This window comes from Amyelois transitella, chromosome 28 (assembly GCF_032362555.1).
Source record: "Amyelois transitella isolate CPQ chromosome 28, ilAmyTran1.1, whole genome shotgun sequence".
Taxonomy (NCBI): domain Eukaryota; kingdom Metazoa; phylum Arthropoda; class Insecta; order Lepidoptera; family Pyralidae; genus Amyelois; species Amyelois transitella.
The window spans coordinates 3,459,153-3,483,653 of NC_083531.1; the positions used below are offsets into that span (position 1 = coordinate 3,459,153).

The window sequence follows — 24,501 nt, forward strand, 5'->3', positions numbered from 1 at the left end:
CGCACAGAATATATATCTATATATAATACATATCTAATATATTTAAACGAGCAATTCTTGTATATATACATATAATCAGGATCTCGGAAACGCTGCAACGATTTTCATGAAAGTTATAGATTAGGGGCTCTTCGGCTCAAGGAATCGATTTATCAAGGTCCTAGGTTCGAGAAAAACTCGGTTCTCAAGATATATAAACATTTCAAAAACCGCGTTTTAAGAAACTATATCAGCGTCATCTCTGGTAGACCGAGCAAAGCTCGGTCAACCGGGTACTAAGTATAAATACGCATAAAAACACAAAAATACGTATATATACATATACTTAGGATAGTCTAGAGAGTTAATGACAAGATTACAATGAACATCTGAATTACAAGAAGAGTGAATCACATTACCTTGAAAGTCATTGCAGAGGCGGCCTTGTAGTTCTCCAAAATGGTGCAAAACCTCTCAAAAGCGTATCTGGAACAGATGAAACAAACAAATTGAGACAAAACACATAAGATTTTTTAAAGTGCGTACATATTATATAAAACTAGCTGTCCCGGCAAACGTTGTTTTTGCACTAATATTATGCCGGCCCACTGTACTTATACAATACACGCATCACGCACGCACTCTCATCTAGATATATATAGTGACTAGTAGTTTATAAGCCTTTCCCTTAGTCACCTTTTACGACATCCATGGGAAAGAGACGGAATGGTCCTATTCTTTTATTATATTGCTTATTGCTCGCTTTTTTTAACTTAATTATCTAGTTCCTTTATTGCTTGCAAGTTGACTGGAAAAGATCCCGTCATGGGATAATTCCGTCATTGCAAGTGATTTATTTCATAACCAACTACATATGTACAATTTCATGTTACTGTGTAAATTTCTGTGCAATAAAGATATAAACAGACACAAAAATACATTTATTATAATGTATGTATAAAAATAAATACATACATAAAATAACGCCTCTTTCCCGGAGGGGTAGGCAGAGACTACATCTTCCCACTTGCCACTATACCCTGCACACTTCCATCGCTTCATCCACATTCATAACTCACTTCATACAAGCTCGGCGGTTTCGGGTACTCTTGACCTGACCCTTTACCAGGACGTCCTTAATTTGATCAAGATACGTTCGTATAGATACAAAGATGCAAAAAAAGCAAATAAATAAATATATAAAATACAAACTCTTTCTGCATCGGCATCTGGAACTTTCTACATTCGCACGTGTCGTTCACGATCTGAGCGCTGATCTCGTTCTGTTGCGACAGCAGACACAATTGTTGGTGTATTATCTCCAGGTCTGAAAGAAAAATAAATAAAAAAATATAGAAATAACTAATAAAAAAAAACATACATACATATAATCACGTCTATATACCTTGCGGGGTAGACAGAGCCAACGATCTTGTAAAGACTGATAGGCCACGTTCAGCTGTTTGGCTCACTGAGATTCCTATAAAGAGACAAGTTGCAAGCCTGTCATAAAAAAAAATTAAACCTAATATTTAAAAAGTAATGTTGTAAATAGTGATATTGTTGAGTTTTATATTTCGTGGCGTTGATGTTGGAAGGAGAAATCCTCTTTTAAGAAACGTACATGACAAATTTTAAGTTCAGTCAGTCAGCCAGTTAATCAGATCAGGCACAACAATTCTCCTATGAAAACGCTCAAACAATACCCACTTGTATTTATCACAGGTACTAGAGAACCTTAATCTAGAAATACTTCCATCATCATCTTTCGACGTCTATCGCGGTTATATCCTCATCACTCTGGAGAGCCAAGGATGCGCCTGCGCATGACCCTGGATTAAGCGCGTCCATGATTTCACACCAACCGTCTGACCTCCGCAACGTTTGCAGGATACTAACCCTGTATAATAATGACCCCCTACCCCCTGAGGAACAAGGAAGTAATGTTTAAACAAGACATACCGTGATCAGGCACCACGATCCTCCTAAGCCGTGGCAGATCCCAACGTTGTGGTGAAGTGCTGGAGAAGCTCTGGAGATCGGGCTGACAATGCCCCTGGATTGGGCGAGTCAACGTTTTAACACCAACCGTCTGACCTCCGCAACGTTTCCAGGATACTAACCCCGTATAATAATAATGACACCTACCCCCCGTAAGGAAAAAAGACGTGACGTTTATATAAACAAGATATACCGTGATCAGGCACCACGATCCTCCTGAGCCGCGGCAGATCCCAGCGTTGTGGTGATGCGCCCGCGTCTGCGCGGAGACGCAAAGCTCGAACTATACCGACTGCTGTGGTGACTGACGACCCGCCTGGTGAGAAATAGAAAAGAAAAGATTTATTTTCAAAATTCCGATACCAGGTATCACTTATTGACGTCAAATCGCTTAAATCTAATTATAACTACTGCCGCTTCCAAAGCGCATCTGTAGAAGAAACGGCGGAACAAATTACATACATATAATCACGTCTATATCCCTTGCGGGGTAGACAGAGCCAACAGTCTTGAAAAGACTGAAAGGCCACGTTGAGCTGTTTGGCTTAACGATAGAAATGAGATTCGAATAGTGACAGGTTACTAGCCCGTCGCCTAAAAAGAGGAATCTAAAGTTTATAAACCTATCCCTTAGTCGCCTTTTACGACATCCATGGGAACGAAATGGAGTGGTCCTATTCTTTTTTTTTTTCAAAATTGGTGGCGGGAACCACACAGCACTTAATTAGAATAAAAAAGATCTTTAAATTGTCAAACTCACCACGACCTTTTCATATTGTTGTTAATCAGATACAATTTAGTGCTCATCTTCAGACAAAGCCAACAGTCTTGAAAAGACCGACAGGCCACATTCAGCTTTTTGGCTCAATGATAGATGTTTATAAACTTATACCTATCCCTTAGTCGCCTTTTACGACATCCATGGGAACGAGATGGAGTGGTCCTATTTTTTTTTTTTTTCATATACTGGTTCCCAGAACCACACAGCACTTAATGAGAATAAAAAAAAAAAAAATGCTCGTTCAAACCGTGAAACTCACCTTGTCCGCACGCCAGCGCCCACACGACGCCGTCGAGCAGCGCGGCGAGCGCTCGGCCGTTGTCGGCGAGCGCCAGGCACACGCGGCAGTGGCAGCCGAACTGCACGCGGTAGCCCCACTCCGAGCGCGCCGCCTCCGCGTCGCTGCAAGAGGGGGAGAGGGGGGGTTAGGGAGGGGCTTTTTAGTGTTTTTTTAATGTCGGTTTTCAATTTTTTAAAACATAATGTTTAGAGCATGGATGTCGTTAAAGACAACTAAAGGATAGGCTTTTAAACTTGGGATTCTTCCTGTATGCGATGGGTTAGCAATCTCTCACTATTTGAATCGGAATTCCATCATTTATCATGGAATTCCGATTGAAGAAAATGTGTGCAGTTTGTTACCGCTTCTTCTGCACTGACGCCTTGGAAGCGGCAGTTAACTTAGTTTTTAAGTAATTCATTTGACGTCAACCAATGTTTGTTAAACCATACGTTTTGACAATTATTAAGCGATATATAGTATATTATAGTAATGAATAAAAATTTTGAATTTGAATAACAACGCCTTGACTTTTCTTTTGTGTTCATTTGAAGATGGTTTTTTTGACCTGTTTTGAGTTGTCAGTAGTAAGCGCATAACTCAACAACGCCTGGACTGGATTTGGCCGATTTTTTTGTTTTTAGTGTTCGTTTGAAAATGGTTTTTACGGCGATAAAATTGCCGGAAAATAGGCCTACTCTTTTTTCCCCATACAAACGTTTTCTAACTAAAACATAGAGTCAATTTGAGCTTTATTAATTATAGGCATAAAGAATTCTGTTGGTCTGCTAGTTATATATATATATACATATAACTAGCAGACCCAACAGAATTAAATCTCTATATATGTGTATATATGTGTGTATATATATATTCTTGTAGGCGATGAGCTAGCAACCTTTCATAAGGTTGATCGATAATAAGGCTAAACAGTTAAACGTGGCCTTTCAGTCTTTTCAAGACAGAGCCAACAGTCATGAGCGACTGATAGACCACGTTCAGCCGTTTGGCTTACTATAGATAGAATTGAGATTCATACAGTTGCTAGCCGGTCGCCTGAACAAAAAATCCCAAGCACACAACCCTATCCCTTAGTCACCTTTAACGACATCCACGGGAAAGACATGCGAGTGATCCTATTCCTTTTTTCTATTGGCCCCGGAGACCACACACGGCACAGAAAAAAAAAAAGTTCCATCCATCCAGGTATCGAGACAATGATGAGAGAGAGAGAGATGAGATAATATGACACGTGGGTACATACGCGTCGCACACGCAGCCCAGCGTATACATACATATTATCACGTCTATATTCCTTGCGGGGTAGACAGAGACAACAGTCTTGAGAGACTGATAGGCCACGTTCAGCTGTTTAGCTCACTATAAATAGAATTGAGATTCACATAGTTGCTAGCCGGTCGCCTGAACGAAAAATTCCAAGCACACAACCCTATCCCTTAGTCGCTTTTAACGACATCCACGGGAAAGACATGCGAGTGATCCTATTCCTTTTTTCTATTGGCCCCTTAGACCGGCACAGATAAAAAAAAGGTTCCATCCGTCCAGGTATCGAGACAATGATGAGAGAGAGAGATGAGATAATATGTCACGTGGGTACGTACGCGTCGCACACGCAGCCCAGCGTGTACATGAGCGCGGAGATCTCGCACCACGAGTGGTAAACGCCCATCAGCCACTCCTCTATGGCCGTGAACTGGACGTTTGTAACGCCGGAGGAACGTTCCATTTCTGTAATGAGAGTAACAAGTTTTATTGATCGAATTAAATAAATAAATATATATATATATATATATACGGGACAAAATTGTACACAGATTTAGAGTTAGCTGACTAACTAACTCAATGATCTTATCTATACTAATATTATGAAGCTGAAGATAAGAGTAACAAGTTTATAGATCAAATTAAATTAAATAAATAAATATATACGGGACAAATTATACACAGATTTAGAGTTAGCTAACTAACTAACTCAATGATCTTATCTATACTAATATTATAAAGCTGAAGAGTTTGTTTGTTTGTTTGAACACGCTAATCTCAGGAACTACTGGTTCGAATTGATATTTTTTTTTGGTGTTGAATAGACTATTTATCGAGGAAGGCTTTAGGCGATATCACGCTGCAACTATAAGGAGCAAAGAAATAATGGAAAATGTGAAAAAAAAAAACGGGGGAAATTATTCATCCTTGAGGGCTTCAATGATGCCAAAAATAACTGTAACCACGCGGACGAAGTCGCGGGCACTGCTAGCTATATTGACCAGTAATATCGCGTGTAAACGTTCAGTCATAATGCATGCATTAGGTATTTTTATGAAACTAGGTGTAGTTTAGTGCTATGGCGCGCATATTTTTTTGTAACACAAATGTCATACAAATAATTTCTTAATGTAAATCCGGCTTAATCTATACTAATATTATAAAGCTGAAGAGTTTGTTTGTTTGTTTGAACGCGTTAATCCCAGGAACTACTGGTTCGAATTGAAAACAAATGTCATACAAATAATTTCGTAATGTAACTGCGGCTTAATATATACTAATATTATAAAGCTGAAGAGTTTGTTTGTTTGTTTGAACGCGCTAATCTCAGGAACTACTGGTTCGAATTGATAATTTTTTTTTTGGTGTTGAATAGACTATTTATCGAGGAAGGCTTTAGGCTATATAACATCACGCTGCAACTATAAGGAGCGAAGAAATAATGGAAAATGTGAAAAAACGGGGGAAATTATTCATCCTTGAGGGCTTCAATGATGCCCAAAATAACTGTTCAGCGGTACAGCTAGTTTCGTAATGTAAATCCGGCTTTAAATTACTGACTGACTCACCGCAGACATAATGCAACAGTGCCGCTTCCTCGTCGGGGGTGACCGGAGCATCTTCACACTCGGGCTCCACGGCATCATCACTGTTTTAAAAAAAAAATTATTAAATTAAAACTATACATACATACATAAAATCACGCCTCTTTCGACGATCTCTGCATACTTCTTTCGCTTCATCCACATTCATAACTCTCTTCATACAACCTCGGCGGTTTCGGGTTTAAAACTATATAAGGTCAAAAGTACCCGAAACCGCCGAGCTTGCATGAAGAGAGTTATGAATGTGGATGAAGCGAAGGAAGTGTGCAGAGATCGTGGCAAGTGGAAAGAGGTAGTCTCTGCCTACCCCTCCGGGAAATAGGCGTGATTTTATGTATGTATGTAAAACTATATACATACATATAATCAGGTCACGAGCGTTGGTGGTCGAAATGGTAAGGTGTTCGGTTAGAAAGCGTGATGCGCAGAAAGGCACAGGTTCAAATCCCAACTCGGTATGTACCAATGACAATTTTCAAAGTTACGTACATTAGTTTGAATACTAACCAATGCTCTAACAGTGAGGGAAAACATCAAAAATGTGAATGTGTAATCATGGATCCAATACGGGTTACCCTGCAAAGGTTGCGGAGGTCAGGCGGAAGTCGCTTCGTGTAAAAACCTGACTCATCCGATCCAGGATCCATGGTCAAAGGCGTACCCCGGGCTCCTCTCCAGAGTGGTGAGGATGCGACCGGGACTAAAGCCAGGCTGAAGAAGACATACATACAATCACATATTTATCCCTAACGGGATGTACACAAGATTGAAAGGCATTGAAAGATTGAAAAGCATTGAAAGGCCACGTTCAGCTGAACTACGGATTAATGTACTGCAGTGTAGTTTGTTTCGCAGCTTCTTCTACACATGCACTTTGGAAGCGGTAGTAGTTATAATTAGATTTAAGTCATGTGACGTCAATAAGTGATATTTTGTATCAAATTTTGAAAATAAATCTATTCTATTCTTTTCTAATGATTGAATTGCGATTCAAATAGTGACAGGTTGCTAGCCCATCGCCCAAAAGAAGATTCCCAATAAATAAATATAAATAAATATATACGGGACAAATTACACTGATTGAATTAGCCTCGAAGTAAGTTCGAGACTTGTGTTACGAGCTACTAACTCAACGATACTATATTTTATAATAAATACTTATATAGATAAACATCCAAGACCCAGGCCAATCAGAAAAAGTTCTTTTCCCATCATGCCCTGGCCGGGATTCGAACCCGGGACCTCTGGTGTCACAGACAAGCGTACTACCGCTGCGCCACAGAGGCCGTCAAGCCAAAACACTTACGGCTCGTTTAAATCAGCACTGTCACCGTCCAGCTGTTCGTGGTCGCGATCTATCTTCTCAGCGGTTGCGAGTAGCTAAAAAAAGAAATATGTGTTATTCAATTCATATAATCACGTCTTTATCATTTGCGGTGTAGACAGAGCCTGCAGTCTTGAAAGACAGATAGGCCACATTCAGCTGCTATTGAGATTCAAATAGTGACAGGTTGCTAGCTCATCGCGTAAAAGAAGAATCTCAAGTTTATAAGCATATCCCTTAGTCGCTTTTTACTATATCAATGGGAATGATGTATAACGGAGTGGTCTTATTTTTTTTATATCAGTGCCGGGAACCACACGGCACGATTTTAAATTATTTCTCTTAGTTCCTTCAATATTGGGTGAATTAGTCCACTACACAGCTAAGCCCAATTTTCTAAAGTCAGTGGTGATGTAATTATCATGCTTAACTTACCTGAAGTATGTCCTCGTGACGGATGGGCGGGTGTTCAGCGGGATCAGCGCTCAGCAGCGGCAGCAGGAACTGGCCCATGTTCGGAGGCTCCGCGATGCCCTGGACAGATAATACGAGTCAGCGTTATGCACTGATGCAGAGCGTCTGGTGATCAAATCGGTTAGGTGCCTGGTTAAAGGCACCGGTTCGAATCCCATCACGGCCATGAACCAATGATTATTTTCAAAGTCATGTACATTAGTTTGATAACTAACCGATGCTTTTGCGGTGAGGAAAAACATTGTGAGGAAACCTGCACATTCATGCAAGTGGATGTGCAACAACATGATCCAATACAGGTTAGGTTCCCCTGCAAAGGTTACGGAGATAAGACTTGAGTCGTTTCGTGTAAAAACCTGACTCACCCAATCCAGGGTCCATGGTCAAAGGCATACCCCGGGCTCCTCTCCAGAGTGGTGAGGATGCGACCGGGACTTTAGCTAGAAGGAAGACGGCAGCACTGCGTGGTAAAAGTGTGTAGTTTTATCTCTTTGTTACATTAAACATGAACTAATCGACAGATTTTGATGAAATTTAGAGTTAAGGTCAAACATAAGGAATTTTAGTTTGAAAAGTAGCCAAGTATGTTAGTTGTAAGTTATTTTTAGATAGAGAGATTATAAAAATAATAATACGGGACAAATTACACAGATTGAGTTAGCTTCGAAGTGAGTTCGATACTTGTGTTACGAGATACTAACTCAACGATACTATATTTTACAATAAATACTTATATAGATAAACATCCAAGACCCAGGCCAATCAGAAAAAGTTCTTTTCTCATCATGCCCCGACCCGAACTCGGGACCTCCATTATCACAGACAAGCGTACTAACCGCTGCGCCACGGAGGCCGTCAATAATTTCCAAGTGATACATACCGGAGCCTTGTCCTGGTACCCGTTGCAGTCCATCTGACGCTCGGCCGCTTCCTTCACGGACGAGCTGTCGGAAGATCCCGCTGGATAAAAAATAAAAATAAATTTAAGTTTTTTGAGTACTAGAGCGAATGGCTTGAGTGAGTTACATACATAAATAAATCACGCCTTTTTCCCGTAGGGGGATGGCAAAAACTACGTCTTTCCACTTGCCACGATCACTGCATACTACCTCTGCTTCATCTACATTCATAACTCTCTTCATGCAAGCTCGGCGGTTGCGGGTACTCTTTACCTGACTTTGCAAGGACGTCCTTAATTGAAGATATGTTTGTCTAGGCCTTCTTCACTCCGACCTTTCCCTCCACACTCTCCTTGTATATCTGCTTAGTCAACCGGCTTTCATTCATCCTCTCCACATGACCAAACCATACACATACCGTTTTCTATTTCTGATATTGCAAAAATTATATTTTTATTAAATTATTATTATTTTGGAATGCATGTACATTTTAGAAACATTACTACATTTATTTTTCATTATAGAAACTACATTTACTTCACTACCAAGCATTACTCTGTTTTTTCTTCAACAAACCAAACACTCAGCTGAATTACTGTGTTCTTTAATGAAGTAAAAACAAGTTATATATAACTGAGTAAAAAGTTGTCCATCCATTAATCACGTCTATATCCCTTGCGGGGTAAACTGAGCCAGCAGTTTTGAAAGAGTTACAGGCTACACAGAGATAGAGACAGGCCATGTTCAGCTGTTAAGTTTAATGATAGAATAGAATTGAGATTCAAACAGTCACTATTTGAATCTCAGATTACTAGCACATCGCCTATAAGAAAAATCCCAAGTTAAAAAGCCTATCCCTTAGTCGCCGTGCAGCGGGGGCTGGCTACTGTTCCCTCATAAAGTAACACACTCACAGTCATCCAGCTCGGTCCACTGGTCGTCGGAGTCCGAGTCGGCGCCGACGTCAGACGCGTCCGACACGACCTCCACGCGGCGCAGGCGCAGCACCGCGCGCCGCGCCAGTGCGCTGCGTCGGCGGCACAACTGAAACAAAACGCACATTCAATTTAAATTTAGGTAGATCTTTGATGTCTAGCTGCTTACATTTCACATTGCAGAAAATGATTTGAATTCTAACATTGACTGGGGTGCATTTTTTATTAATTAACCACCGACCGAAAAGAGGGGTGTTATAAGTTTGTTCTACAAAACTTAAGAAATTTTAAGTTTGGCTCTGGCTGTGTCATCAAAGCTAAGAAAACGAAGCGATTTCAATTAATTTGGCTTTAAGGTGATTTACGTGCGAGTGGTCTTAGACGAACGTAACTTAATAAAATGTAAGGAAGTATGCAGAGATCGTGGCAAGTGGAAGGATGTAGTCTCTGCCTACCCCTCCGGGAAAGAGGCGTGATTTTATGTTACGTTATTTTATGTTTTTATGTAAAATAAAACAGGGTACATTTTATCCTGAAATTCCTACAGGAGTGAATCCCCCAGGCGCAGCTAGTGTCTAAATGACTACAAATTCATAATCAACTTTGTCTACCTCCTTTCTAGAGATGGGTCGCCGGCGGGGAGCCCTCTGGGTCCGCTCGCGTCGTCTGGCGCCCGCCGACCAAGAGGAGGACGACGAACCGCTGCCGGAGCCCCGCTGGCCCATCTGTGAATAAATGCAAAAAAGTTATTATTATTTTACTTAGAATGTAGTCTTTCTGTCTTTTCTATATTGTGTGCTCTGTCTACCCTGTAAAGAATAAAGATGTGCTTATATATTTAACGGCCTCTTTGGCGCAGCGGTAGTACGCTTGTCTGTGACACCGGAGGTCCTGGGTTCGAATCCAAGCCAGGGCATGATGAGAAAAGAACTTTTTATGATTGGCCTGAGGATGTTTATCTATATAAGTATTTATTATATTTATTATAAAATATAGTATCGTTGAGTTAGTATCTCGTAACACAAGTTTTGAACTTACTTCGAGGCCCACTCAATCTGCGTAATAAAAAAAATATATACATATTATGCATGTATTTTCCTGTAAGGCGATGGGCTAGCAATCTGCCACTTTTAGAATCTCGATTCCTTTAATAAGCCATTATTGATAAACATGACCTGTCAGTCTTTCCGAGACTCTTGGACCTGTCTGCCCCACAGGGTGGAATTTGTAAACATATGCCTGTGAATGTACATGAAGCAAAATTTAAATAAATAAATGTATGCAGGACAAATTACACAGATTGAGTTAACCTCAAAGTAAGTTCAAAACTTGTGTTACGAGATACTAACTAAACAATACTATATTTTAAAATAATAACAAATACTTATAGATAAACATCCAAGACCCAGGCCAATTACAGGAAGTTTGTTTCTCATCATGCCCTGTCTGGGATCCGAACTCGGGACCTCCGGTGTCTCAGACAAGCGCACTACCCCTGCGCCACAGAGGCCAACATACAGGGATTATGTGAAGTGGAACAGTGAAGTCTACTCTTATGGGATAGACCCGTGATTTTTGTGGAAGTACACATAATGTCTTTGTCTTTTGTAAACATCCTTGGAACAGATATCAACAACTAGACAGCTGTTTGTCTATGATAAACAGCCTACTCGTCTGGGAGATTTGTGATTTTATGTATGTATAATGTCTATAATGACCTAAGTATTTATCAAGTTATGTAAAGGCTGATAAATAATAGTAAATAAAAGCAAAAACGTTAACATAAATTAACAAATAAATTAGCTGTTGTTAGTACTTTTATTAAAGTTACTTGTTTTTAATTTTTGTCAAAACCACCCTTGACATGCATTCCAAAGTTAGATAGTTACTCGCCCTCATGGAATTGGTCCCAGGAACCACATTCTGTTCTAATAATATTATAATGGTCCACCCTGCAAGGAAGATTTGAACAACAGGGTATTTAAATTAACGTGCAGAATTTCAGAAATTTTTGATTCAAATGTTCCTTGCAGATTTAAACCTGCTTTTATAATGATTTAGAAGGTGCATAAACTCTTTTAGAACCTATATTAGTGAATTAAAGAAAAGCATGTGTGTTGAAAATTCACAAGGTAATAAAAATTTAAGGTGTCCAATGTGCATAGTTGATTTGCAAATGTTCTCCTAACCTAACATTTATGTACATAGATTATCAATGCTTTAGAAAATGATACAACAAAACGTAAATTAAAAAGTGACTTTAAAATTACCAAGAACGAAAGTTCATTGACACCAGACCATCGTAGGTAAGAAAAGTAAACAAGTACTGTGGGAAAACTGCGTGAAAACGAGACGCAAGATATGTCAATTATCGACTCACGTTCACAGCTATTTCGAACAGGGACGGGAAGTCCTGCTGCTGGTCCCCGTCTGCCAGGCCTGCGAGAAGACCAAGCTCCGCGCTCAGGTCTGCCAATTCGGCACCGATTCGATCCGCACGATCAGCGTCTCCCAGCTCATCCTTCAAGATATCCCCGATTTCATCCGACACGGCGGCCACGGCAGAAGCCACCTCGTCCGAAGGCACACCCTCCTTCCCCAATCCTTCGCCACCACCGGCATACATCTCGGTTTCCTCTGAACTCTTTCTGCCACTGTGATCCGTACATTTCTCCATTGAAAACATCATTTGCAAACCGAATAACACAACGAATTCGACAAACGAAACATCTAAAGTCACTATTAATCGTATCCGATCACTCGAACAGCTTAATTTCTGATGTTATTTCATGAAAAATCATTTTTTCATCGGCACTTGAATGTTCCGAACTTTTTGACAATACCAATATGGCGACGATATTTTTAGGCACTTTTCTGACCAGTCGCAGGCGGATATGGCAACAATTTTAGCTATGGCAACAACAATGTTAAGCATTTGTACATTTTTTTATAAAAAAATCAGTGCAATCCTTTTAATGTAAGTACTATGATGACATAGCTCATTACCACCCCATTCCATGTAAATGGTTAAAAACTCAATGATATAGATATATACATTGAATTACATAATTTTACAGTAACTAAAAAACTACTACTTGGTTTTAAAGTATAGCAACACTAATCAAACACCATTAGATGAGAAGTTGTCAATCAGTTTGACATTGACAGACATTAAACGTTTCTGCGCGAAAATAGGTTAGATTCGTATCCAATTAAATTTTTTACTAAAAATATTTTAATGCAGGTAAAATGCCGCAGTGCGTTGCCTTGTAAAACAAAGTCATTAAATTACTAATTTAAAATACTACTGGTTTATTCAATTACCTGTATATAGTGATCGTATATAAGTAAAATATTTGTTTGTTTTTCTATTTGAAAATTTGTAATCTTATCTAGCCCAAAGTTAACCTCAGAAAGTGGCTAAAGGCTATAAAAGTTAATGAAAATTTATAATGTAAATAATGGCTGTGCAAAACAAAGTTCTGTACGCTTTTCGTGGCTGGATAGCTTTTGTAGCTTTCATGGATTTAGGGACCGCCGGTCGGTCTTATATCGAAAGGCGGTCTTTTTTGAGCAATAATGTCGATAATGAACACTTTGACGGTGAGTACAATACAATTGTATTTCTGAATATGATCACGCTTTTTCGTATCACACCTCAGGTGATCACGCTTATGTGAGGAGTAGCCAAAGACTACATTCAAACACTTGCTTCGATCTTTGCATGCTTCATCAACCTCTAACTAACTTTTATACAAATTCATCAGTTTTAGAAGTTATTGTGGCCTATTTATAGAATGTCCTTATTCTTGTCAAGGTGCTGTAACATGGGATATCGGAATATGGATTCCAATAATGCTTCTTAATAGATTTTATTGTCTTCTTTACTTATTTGTTTTTTTAAAACTTTATTGCAGCAAAAAAATGTACAAAGGGTGAAGTTAATGTCTTAACCATTAGGCAGTTTAAAGTTATAATTTACTTATACAAAGAATATCTCTTCAATAATTGGATAAGATACACCTAGTCCATCTCCCACTCAAAAACTAATCATTACCCTATTTTTTTTTTAAATTTTACAACACTAGCTGTGCCCTTGACTTTGTCCGTGTGGAATAGTTATTTTGGGCATCATTGAAGCCCTCAAGTATGAATAATTTTCCAGATTTTTTACATATCCCATAATTTCTTTGCTCCTTTTAGTTGCAGCATTAGATTAATTAGTCTTTTCAATGCAAAAAGAATTTTTCAATTCTAACCAGTAGTTCCTGAGATTAGCGCATTCAAACAGACAAACTCTTCAACTTTATAATATAAGCATAGATTTCTGTTTTTTTCTAGACTTTGTAATAAGAAAGAGTATTCGTTTCCTTGTAACAGTACCTTCATCCAGGCAGTCCCCTTCCACAATGACATTTACACCTGTCACCTCAACTCATATGCTTTAAAAAATAACAGTATTTTTTTTTTCAGGAGATTTTTCAACGTCTCGCATGCTGGGCATGTACTCGTTGCTCAAAGCACTTGCTCTTATACACTGTACCCTTTACATACATTACAGACCGTGAGTATCTTCATATATACAAATGATCATGTCTTTATCCCTTACGGGGTAGACAGAGCCACCAGTCTTGAAAAGACTGATAGGCCATGTTCAGCTGTTTGGCTTAATGATGGAATTGAGATTCAAATAGTGACGTGTTGCTAGCCCATTGCCTAAGAGAATCCCAAGTTTATAAGCCTATCCCTTAGTCGCCTTTTACCACATCCACGGGAACGAGATGGAGTGGTCCTACTCTAATTTTTTTTTAATTGGTGCCGGGAACCACACCGCACCGTGAGTATCTGTTGTTAGTTATTGAAGATTTTTCTGTCGACCACTCCTTGTCAATCAGAGAAAGAGATGGCTAGATCTCTTTCTATGAGAATCAAATATGGTTGAAATTAATGCATTATTTGTTAACATTTATATCATCGTAATAATATCAATCTTCCATGTGGATAATGTCGCGGGCACAGCTAGTTCATAATATTTCTCTGAAATGTAATGGAATTAAAGCTCAGTAACTTGATTTCAACATTTTATGATATTCCAAATCCCAATGTCTATATTACTACAAAGTTTTACATTTATCATCTATCAAATCACTATTCTTTACACTTTTCGAAGGCCTATGTGGCGCAGCGGTAGTATGCTTGTCTGTGACACCGGAGGTCCCAGGTTCGAATCCCGGCCAGGGCATGATGGGAAAAGAACTATTTCTGATTGGCTTGGGACTTGGATGTTAATCTATATAAGTATTTATTGTAAAATATAGTATCGTTAAGTTAGTATCTCTTAACACAAGTCTCGAACTTACTTCGAGGCTAACTCAATCTGTGTAATTTGTCCCGTATATATTTATTTATTCATTATTATTTTTCAGTGTGGTGTCAATGGGCTACTGGTCTTTGACCTTGACCATTATACTATACTTCTCCGAGGCCTTCTACTACCATTCAACAGACCTGAACTTCTACATAGTCTTCCCGTGCATACTAAATAGTAAGTATTACTTTGCTGTGCCGTGTGGTTCCCGGCACCAATACAAAAAAGAATCGGACCACTCCATCTCTTTCCCATGGATGTCGTAAAAGGCGACTAAGGGATAGGCTTATAAACTTGGGATTCTTCATTTAGGCGATGGGCTAGCAACCTGTCACTATTTAAATTTCGGTTATATGTCGGTGTGTACTGATGTTTCGGGCTCCCATAAATACCCGGGTGGAAAGCAATGGTCCAGCGAACAATAACTACTAAAATTCGCATCTTGTCCCATTTATTCCATATGTAGGTATATTCGCAACCTGTCCCGAAATAGAATCAAACTAGTAAGACAAGCTGTGAAAATAAAAATTAAATTTTAGTATAGTATTTTGAAAACTGAAAATAAAGATCAGCAAAAAAGCGTTGAGAAAGAGTTTCTAATTAATATTGATTGTTTATTTTTGCATTTGCATATAATAGGCAAATTCGTTCTAGATAGATAATTAAACTGTGAAACTAGTGTATGGAGAAGTAAAAGGACAAATTGTTATGAGTACAGCAGCTTTTACTACTAGGATTTGTACATTATAAGTGGTCTTATAATATATGTCTAGGGAGAATGACTATGCATTGAGTGTGATATTAAATTTAGACTCAACTCCCATGCGGCGTGTTCATACATCATACACTGCGTTTAAGGTTAAAGATGTTTTTAACCAAGCCTGAGTTGTCTGATGCAATAAACAACAAGCCAATTTCAAGTTAAACTTTCCATTTCATCAATACTATTTATTTCCAGTAATAACTCTAGTTGGCCTGATTTACCTGCCCAGCAAGCTTAAACTCTTCGGCAGCATACCAGGCATGTCGGGCATGGAGCGGGATCTTGAGGACGAAAATACCCAAATATTAAGACAGATGGGAAACTTCAGGAGGAGAAAGGCACCGCCTAAGAACAAACACGTCTGATGATCATGGAATCCGTTCCTACAAAAAAAGTCAGAAGCTTTATACGAGCGAAGAGTTTGATAATAAGGTATGAAAGGTGTACGCGTGTCAGTGGCGACTTTTCCTTAGACAGTTGTCACGTATCGTCTATATAAGCAGCGACAGGACGCGTAATTGAAGTATGTTACTTCATACATACCTCGTGCATTTTATAGGAATAAACAAGACGCCTGTCAAACGTTTAATTTTCTGATTTACAGATAACCCAAGTCCTAGTCATAGATTCATACCAGTATGGTTGTTCGCTAACATAGCCAAGCAGTTTACAAGTCATATGTTTTATCTTTTTCTCTACCTCTTGAAGTTGGAGAGAGAGGGGTGAGATAAGTTATATGCCTTGTAACAGTGAATAGCCTTGCAGACTACAGACAAGAACAAATACGATTTTGTATACCTAGACCTTGGCGTGTCTCATGTAAATCATATTTACGAGGACCGATATGTTCCTACCAATATATAGCACTATCAAAGGATCATATGAATGAATCCTTCAAAAAGAACGTTTAGTGTTTTGTTGTATCTCTTGTCTTTGGTCTCAATTCTTCAATATTGGTCAGTCTGTCCAGATTACCCTGAAGCTAACGTTCTGAACAGTCTTTAACTTTAAATTACGCTTTTTCTGCATATTCTCTATTTGCCAAGGCTAGTTACATGTCATATTAAAAACTGAGATTTTTTGTAATGTTCTCAGGATATTCTAATGCAATAATCAGAAGAAGTATTATTACCATGAAGTTGATTTTTCTGTTTTAGTTCCAACTTCAACGTACTTAATTCCTTATATATATACATTATTTTTATACATTAATAATATATATATATACTTAATTCCTTATAAGTTATTTGTTTTGATTAGTATCCTGACCTCAAATAGCGAGGGACCGTTTAAATTTAAATATTAAAGCATGAAAATGCTATCTATCCTATGATAACTTATTAGGTAATTATTCCTACTACACCGCCTGCATTTAGAGCACCATAGACTTAAAATTAGTTTTTATAATGAAATCTTATATTTAAATACATTTTACCTATAATCGCCTTATTAATTAGTTTTTGTGTGAGTTAACATAAGGTCCGCGTCGTAAAAATATTCCGTTACATGGCTGTAACATTAAATAAAAACTATTTAACTTAATCTACCCTAAAATATGTTCATGTATCGGACCTATACTTTGATATTCAATTTGTATATCTAGAATCTCATTTTGTAACTTTTATTGTTTGTAATAATCTCACCAATTATTGTCCACTGAAATAATCCAAGTATCAAGTGCCAATAGAAAATCATAAACGAAACTTTTTGAGAATATATGTTTGTATGTATTATTTTTATTTTAAACCTAGTACTTACTAGTATTGTTGTACTTAAAATTGTTTTATAGTCAAATACTTAGATATCAAATAGGAACAATTTCTAGTCAAAAATTCCGTCGACATCCAAATTGATTTTTTTATTAAAAATACCTACCAATTTACAGAATTGATCAATAGTCAATTAGAGTTTTGTAGAAAATTATATTTATTCCACTCAAATATTTACATATTATACAATTAGTAGATACATATTGACCGGGATATTTAAAAATTATTAGAAACTAGATCGGGCACATCACGGCGCTCAGCAATAAGCAATCGACTGAAGGAGAAGCAAGATTCCTTTTCCTTTTGGTGTATTAAGTTTTAGTATTAAATTTATTGGTTTTTATCCCATTCCGATATAACTTCTCAGTGTATATTATATTAGCTTGAGTGTGCGGGGTTTTTTATGATTAAATTAATTGAGTGTTTCATCCAGTGATTTTAGTTTTTTCTAGTACAACATAATATTTTGTAGTCACGTGTGGATTTAATAAGTTTGTTTATTTATAAATTGTAGAGGATTTACTAATTTTTTGAATTTGTATTTAATAAGACAATATTTTAAATAAAAATTGAAATTTACAACCTGTCCCATTTTCAAAATTTATTTTTTTAAATTTAAAAGTTGAAGATATTATTGTTTCTTTTTCTCCTCCCATAGTTTGCTCAAGCATATTCCATAAGTAAAACACTGATTGTTTGTTTAAAAAATAGACCATACATACATAATTATTTTAAAGTAGTGTAGTTATTATATGACGCTTTCAGTTTTAAATATATGGTTCACGTGTGAATTTAAAAATGGGACAGGCTGCATAGTATAAGTAAACTCAAACGACGTGCTTTCAGTAGTGACTTGCAATTAAGATAATTCTAGAAATAAGACAAGTGTAAGAAACTGGACATATGTTTGTAAATTTCGAAATGAATTGTAATAATTTTTTTATGAACGAATAAATGGTAGGAACAACAAAATTACTTCTCTTACCCGCAGGGGTTGGCAGAGAGTACATCTTTCCACGGTCCATACATACGGCTTGACGGTCTCTATGGACGGATTACAGGCGGCATAGCGGTAGCTTGTCTGTGACGCAGTAGGTCTCGGGTTCGAATCCTGGTCAGTTTATGATTAATAAGATATGTTTATTTGCCAAAATATGTGTATTTATATTAGAAACGAACTTTCTTACATTGGCCTGAAACCTGGAAGTATAATTAATTAATTTATTATAAAATATAGTATCGAGTTCTATGTAATTGTCCCGTATAAATTTATTATTTACGATTTTCTCGATATCCACATTAAATTCTCTTGTCATGCTAACTCGAGAGGCCAAGATCTAAATAAAAAAATGAATCACATTTGTTGTCGAAAAATGAACTAAAAAACATATTTTCAGTTTCTTTCAATTTTGTTTCGATTGGTTCCCTCAAGTTGAAAATAATATTTTTGTAGTCTTGTGAGAACGTGCGTAGTTCAAATTAAACTAAAGACTAATTGACCGAGACACTGTGTTGCTGTGACTGAATAAATAAATCGAAAAAATAAAAAGTTATTAACCGCCCCTCGGTAACGTTAAATCTTATTACCGGTATTTTTTTTATGTCCAGCTGGTACCTCGGTATAGGTTATTTAGATACGATATTTTGTTTGCATGTTCGAAATTCAAACCAAAACGCAGGGCAGAAGCAGCGCAGTTCAAAAGCGGGTCCGCACCAATTTGAAATGTCATTTGACGACACCAATACAAAAAAGAATAGGACCACTCCATCTCTTTCCCATGGATGTCGTAAAAGGTGACTAATCTAATCTATCGTTAAGCCAAATAGCTGTAGGTGGTCATTCAGTCTTTTTAAGACTGTTGGCTCTGTCTACCCCGCAAGGGATATAGACGTGACCATATGTATGTATTTGACGACTTTCTTGAGGCGGACTTCCACCAAGTTGTAACACAAATCTAATTGAAACGTGGGTCCATGCTTGAGGTACTCAGCAGCCGCGCCGAAGTGTGACCACTTTGAAGAGTTCCTTGTATTAAGTTTAGTTTTATTACCGGAATATCCTGCTTGTAATGGATTCAAAATAAAGAAATATTTCGAAACAACCTTCTTGGTCATCCCCAACACTGCTAGTGCCTTAGTTATAGATACGACATTTTGTTTTTGTTTGCATTCAATTTGCGTTGCTCCTGACCTGCGTTTGGTGTGCTCCGCCATTAAATATGATTTTCTATTCAATGATCCGTGAAATCTTTATAATCGCGATTTAGACTCTTCGCTGCCATTGGCTGAGTCATTTTCTTCGCTATGATTGACAGTTTGTGACATTAGTGATGTCCCCACATATTTAAACCTTGAGTGAACCAATGGAAACAGTTTATTTATAGCAAATGGACCACACTGAATAGTGCCATATCAATATAGGAATTGTTACATTTGAAATAAATGAAAATCCCGTTTGAAAATATAAATATTTGTTTTATTAACCACACCATTTAAATAGAATATTTATTTAAATAAATAAGGGACGGCATCATATAATAATTAACAATTATAAATGGAATGTTTGAAGCATGATTTTGTACATTCACTGGCATAAAATAATGAATAAATTCATCACAGGTAAATGATAAACATTTCACAAATTTTATTATCTTTTTGTATGAATGCTTAAAAGAAGAAATTATAAGTCACAAGCGGAGATATTTGTTCACACTGGTGTATATATTGGAACGTGCTGTTGACAACGTAAGGGTTAGTTCACACCAAGACTAGACGCAAGCTACGTCCAGATTTTAACAGAGACTTAACACAAGTAACAACTTTTCGTATATAGTAGATAAAGTTTAATTTTGAGTCACACATACAATGTCTTTATCTTTCAAGAGAGTCTTGATAAAACTGAAATGTCACACGCCCAGCTGTGTTGGAATTGCGATTCAAATAGTGACAGGTTGCTTGCCCATCGTCTACAAGAAAAATCTCAACTTTATAAGCTTACTAGCGACCCGCCCCGGCTTCGCACGGGTGCAAAATTACAAATGTTATTATACATAAAAACCTTCCTCTTGAATCACTCTAACTGTTACAAAATACCGCATCAAAATCCGTTGCGTAATTTTAAAGATTTTAGCATACAGACAAACAGAGTAAAATAGCGACTTTGTTTTATACTATGTAGTGATATTGTACTAGCAATTGCGCGAGGCTTCGCTCCTTAGAAATTCTAGAAAAAAAGTAGCCTCCCAAGTTCTACTTTACAAACATACATACATACATAAAATCGCCTCTTTTCCAGAGGGGTAGGCAGAGACTACCTCTTTCCACTTGCCACGATCTCTGCATACTTCCTTCGCTACTTTATCTGTCCCAAATTGCGTGAAAAATCATTCGTTACAAACATACAACTATATATTTTTTTTTCTCTTAATCAAAAGTGTGAATGTCGATTAAAATATCGTCTCGTCTCAATGTGAACAGACCCTAACCGATGACAAACTAATAGTAATCCGGTACAGGTGCGCACGCGATCTTGACAAAGTCTTCATATCTCACTGTGCCATTGTTAGAAACGTTGGCTTCACGGAATATATTGTCCACCTGCAAATGAAGATAAAATTTATATGTGCCGTGTGTTTCCCGGCACCGATACGAAAAAGAATAGGACCACTCCATCTCTTTCCCATGGATGTCGTAAAAGGCGACTAAGGGATAGGCTTACAAACTTGGGATTCTTTTTTAGGCGATGGGCTAGCAACCTGTCACTATTTGAATCACAATTCTATCTTAAAGCCAAATAGCTGAACGTGGCCTTACAGTCTTTACAAGACTGTTGGCCCTGTCTACCCCGCAAGGGATATAGACGTGATTATATGTATGTATATATTGACTTGCCTCCCTGACGGATAGGCCTTCGCCCCAGTTCTGCAGCAGATTGCGCAGCTGTCTCGCCGGTATCACGCTTTTCTTATCCACATCGGCCGCTTTGAACGCGTTCACCACCTTGAAATACAAAAAAAAAGTTAATTGAATCTCATTCCATCATTAAACCATATGCTGAACGTTGCCTTTCAGTCTTTTTTTTCTTAAATATCATCAATGTACAGACAAAATTCAGTTACAGTTTTATTATATGTTTGGATAACATATAGCTGCAACTATTAGGAGCGAAGAAATAATGGAAAATGTGAAAAAAAAAACGGGGAAAATTATTCATCCTTGAGGGCTTCAATGATGCCCAAAATAACTATTCCACGCGGACGCAGTCGCGGGCACAGCTAGTTGCGTCATAAGAGTAAAACATACAAAACAACACAAAGCAGATATAGATGGTACAAAGATGATATTATTTTGTGTACATAAAGGTATAACTTTTGCCGTGTGTTTCCCGGCACCAAAATAAAAGAATAGGACCACACTCCATCTCTTTCCCCTGGTTGTCGTAAAAGGCTACTAAGGGATAGGCTTATTAACTTGGGATTCTTCTTTTAGGCGATGGGATTACATCATCAAGCCAAACAGCTGATCGTGGCATATCAGTAATTTCAAGACTATTGGCTCTGTCTACCCCGCAAGGGATATAGACGTGACTATATAAGTTTATAGAACTTTATTTCCTCACAAAGAATTAACAATTCACTTACTGATAAACTTACAATATACATAAGTATAGCAAGACAGCGAGCGTATATAAAACAAAAATTAAAATAAGGAACTATGTATGTATGTATAAATCAATAAATACCTCACTGGGTAGATTTTCCGCCCGCGAATGTATGTGCATCACCTCGAGAAAATCAGCAAAAGACATTTTACCACCTTTGCCTTTTAAATAGCCTGAAATTAGCAACATTTTCAACTTTGAATTAGAATGAAATGTTAATTACATTAACAGTTATATACAAATTATAATTAATTAATATTAAATATTAATAATCCGTTATTTACAGTTAATATACCTGTCGTACACAACATCGTCTGTCGCGCGGTTCCCCAGGCATAACACCTAGCTTGGCGGAAGATCTTCCCTTTGGTGGCGGTTCATCGAAAAAGCAGAATCATATCCCGCTACATACCTATTCATGTTTTCGTCATTCTCTTCTTCCTCCTGGCTTTAGTCCCAGTTGCATCCTCACCACTCTGAAGAGGAGCCAGGGGTATGCCTTTAACCATGGACCTTGGATGGGCTGAGTTAGGTTTTTACACAAAGTGACTCTCATCTGACCTCCGCAACCTTTTGGTTTTCAACCGAATTGGATCCATCATGGTTACACATCCAAGTTCCTGAATGCGCAGGTTTCCTCACGATGTTTTCCCTCATTGTAAGAGCATCGGTTAGTATTCAAACTAACGAAGTAGGGACATGACTTTTGATAATAGTCATTGGTACATGGCAGAGGTGGGATTTGAACCTGCGCCTTTCTACGCATCACGAATTTTAAGCGGCACCTTACTGATTGGACCCCGACGCTCACCTACTTATATGTATGATACTTAGTATAGTCCATTTATTTAACAAAAATAAAGTTAGGCAATCTTGTAAGTACCTATAAAAAATACCTTTATTTTGTTGATACATATAAAATTAATTCATAGCCATCAGAAAAAAATACAATGAAATATCAGATGTCATAATGAATAATTTTGTTTGCTTAAAAAAAATCTAAATTATTTAAGCACTTAAAAAAATGGACTATAATTAGGTGCAAACAAAAAAAATTTCAAGATTTTTTTTATTTGACCTATTCACAAAACTTACAGCTGCATAAAAAGTTAAGCTAAATGACTTTAAAGCCATTTTTGTGTCTTCAATTTAAAAATCTTCATTCACTGTGCTGACCCCACATAGAAAGTGGGAAAAGGTAACAACAAAGAAGAATTTAAAAAATCTTCATCAGTTCACAGTGTGAATTCACATTCAAAAGTTGTTTTGTATGAATATATTGTTTGTTATATGTAATATTATGTAATATTATGTATTATATGTAATTCTATTATTACAGATTTTGGTCTAAGACAATAAAAATAGACAATTTCATCATCACAGCTTACTGTGAAGGAATAAATAATGAAAAAAGTTACACTATTTTTAAATATAGCAGTAATAGGAACATCTCCATTTAGTGATAGTATTACCAGTGAGCTCCTGGATAGTGGGGCTCATCCCGAGGGACCTCATCACCACTGTGAGTTCATCCAATGAAGTGATCTGTCCCGAGCGGGCAAACAGGTAGAAGCATTCCCGGAATTCTGAAATAATGAGGAATCTTATCATCTTTGGATCTTATTTCTCACCACTTTGGAGAGGAGCCTGAGGTATATCTTTGACCATGGATTCTGGATAGGGTGAGTCAGGTTTTAATACGAAGCGACTTCCATCTGATCTCCACAACCTTTGCAGGTAAACCTAACCCATATTGGATCTATGGTTACACATCCAGTTACCTGAATGTGCATATTTCCTTACGATGTTTTGATGATGTCATCATGTTTGTGATAATAAGATAGTAAGGCACTAATTTTTTTTAAATATTGGGCATGATTTGCATAAATCGCGGTGTAAGACTATTACAGTTACTTCCTGACGATATGACCCCAATTATTTTTTTATATTCTAAACACTATTTTGTTATATTTTCTTTATGATTATCAAAACTTCTTAAGAAGATTTAATTTCTGATGGTTCAAATTGTAATGCATTGGATATTTTATTTTATCCAAATAGTAAACAGGATTTTTCGATAAGATTTCATACCATCAATATCTTGTTCTTTGAAGTAGCGGGCCTGAAAAACAATATATTAGGTATTAGTAAATCTAGCTATAGAATAATGCAAGTATGTAGTTAATTACTTTATTTTACAAACCATTAGATAAAATTAATAAAAAAGTTTGAAATAAAAAGTAAATACGACACGAAAAAAACTTTAGTGATTGAAAAAAAAAATGTTCTTGGCATTGACATCAAAAAAAAATGTATTTGACATTGACACACTAGTTAGTTATTGGCAAAACATTAACCTCATACAGCCTTTGAAATTCTT

General features: G+C 37.3%; 3 protein-coding genes across 3 annotated transcripts in view; 1 reads left to right on the top strand and 2 right to left on the bottom strand.

Annotated features, from left to right (window-relative positions):
- The window catches only part of LOC106139665 (uncharacterized), a 50,858-nt gene extending 38,440 nt beyond the window's left edge, over nucleotides 1-12,418 (bottom strand). Inside the window, exons 1-12 of the mRNA XM_060952313.1 lie at nucleotides 11,942-12,418; nucleotides 10,173-10,286; nucleotides 9,541-9,670; nucleotides 8,608-8,687; nucleotides 7,689-7,787; nucleotides 7,236-7,309; nucleotides 5,894-5,973; nucleotides 4,664-4,790; nucleotides 3,021-3,163; nucleotides 2,174-2,296; nucleotides 1,192-1,306; nucleotides 399-465 (exon numbers count right to left, since the gene is read on the bottom strand). Of these exons, the coding sequence (XP_060808296.1) occupies nucleotides 399-465; nucleotides 1,192-1,306; nucleotides 2,174-2,296; nucleotides 3,021-3,163; nucleotides 4,664-4,790; nucleotides 5,894-5,973; nucleotides 7,236-7,309; nucleotides 7,689-7,787; nucleotides 8,608-8,687; nucleotides 9,541-9,670; nucleotides 10,173-10,286; nucleotides 11,942-12,250 (1,461 nt within the window). The 5' untranslated portion in view covers nucleotides 12,251-12,418. The remainder of the gene's footprint in view (nucleotides 1-398; nucleotides 466-1,191; nucleotides 1,307-2,173; nucleotides 2,297-3,020; nucleotides 3,164-4,663; nucleotides 4,791-5,893; nucleotides 5,974-7,235; nucleotides 7,310-7,688; nucleotides 7,788-8,607; nucleotides 8,688-9,540; nucleotides 9,671-10,172; nucleotides 10,287-11,941) is intronic.
- A 322-nt stretch (nucleotides 12,419-12,740) lies between these two features.
- On the top strand, nucleotides 12,741-16,877 carry LOC106139668 (uncharacterized). The gene is made up of 4 exons (XM_013341155.2): nucleotides 12,741-13,164; nucleotides 14,035-14,125; nucleotides 14,988-15,106; nucleotides 15,888-16,877. The coding sequence occupies exons 1-4, from the start codon at nucleotides 13,023-13,025 to the stop codon at nucleotides 16,055-16,057; spliced, it is 522 nt and encodes a 173-aa protein (XP_013196609.2). The 5' UTR covers nucleotides 12,741-13,022; the 3' UTR covers nucleotides 16,058-16,877.
- A 3,038-nt stretch (nucleotides 16,878-19,915) lies between these two features.
- Nucleotides 19,916-24,421, bottom strand: LOC106139669 (calmodulin-like protein 4). The gene is made up of 6 exons (XM_013341156.2): nucleotides 24,325-24,421; nucleotides 24,213-24,243; nucleotides 23,594-23,707; nucleotides 22,203-22,294; nucleotides 21,353-21,460; nucleotides 19,916-21,058 (listed from the first exon to the last, which is right to left on the bottom strand). Exons 1-6 carry the CDS (start codon nucleotides 24,325-24,327, stop codon nucleotides 20,957-20,959), a joined length of 450 nt encoding a protein of 149 aa, XP_013196610.2. The 5' UTR covers nucleotides 24,328-24,421; the 3' UTR covers nucleotides 19,916-20,956.
- Nucleotides 24,422-24,501: the final 80 nt, after the last annotated feature.

What these genes read in the sequence shown, in the direction of transcription:
- LOC106139668 (XM_013341155.2), top strand. Translation starts at nt 13,023, where the DNA reads ATGGCTGTGCAAAACAAAGTTCTGTACGCTTTTCGTGGCTGGATAGCT. An exon ending in CGATAATGAACACTTTGACG is followed by an intron (nt 13,165 to 14,034) that starts GTGAGTACAATA and finishes TTTTTTTTTCAG; the next exon opens with GAGATTTTTCAACGTCTCGC. An exon ending in CTTCCCGTGCATACTAAATA is followed by an intron (nt 15,107 to 15,887) that starts GTAAGTATTACT and finishes ATTTATTTCCAG; the next exon opens with TAATAACTCTAGTTGGCCTG.
- LOC106139669 (XM_013341156.2), bottom strand. An exon ending in CACTATCCAGGAGCTCACTG is followed by an intron (nt 22,295 to 23,593) that starts GTAATACTATCA and finishes TGCTAATTTCAG; the next exon opens with GCTATTTAAAAGGCAAAGGT. An exon ending in AAGGCCTATCCGTCAGGGAG is followed by an intron (nt 21,059 to 21,352) that starts GCAAGTCAATAT and finishes CTTCATTTGCAG; the next exon opens with GTGGACAATATATTCCGTGA.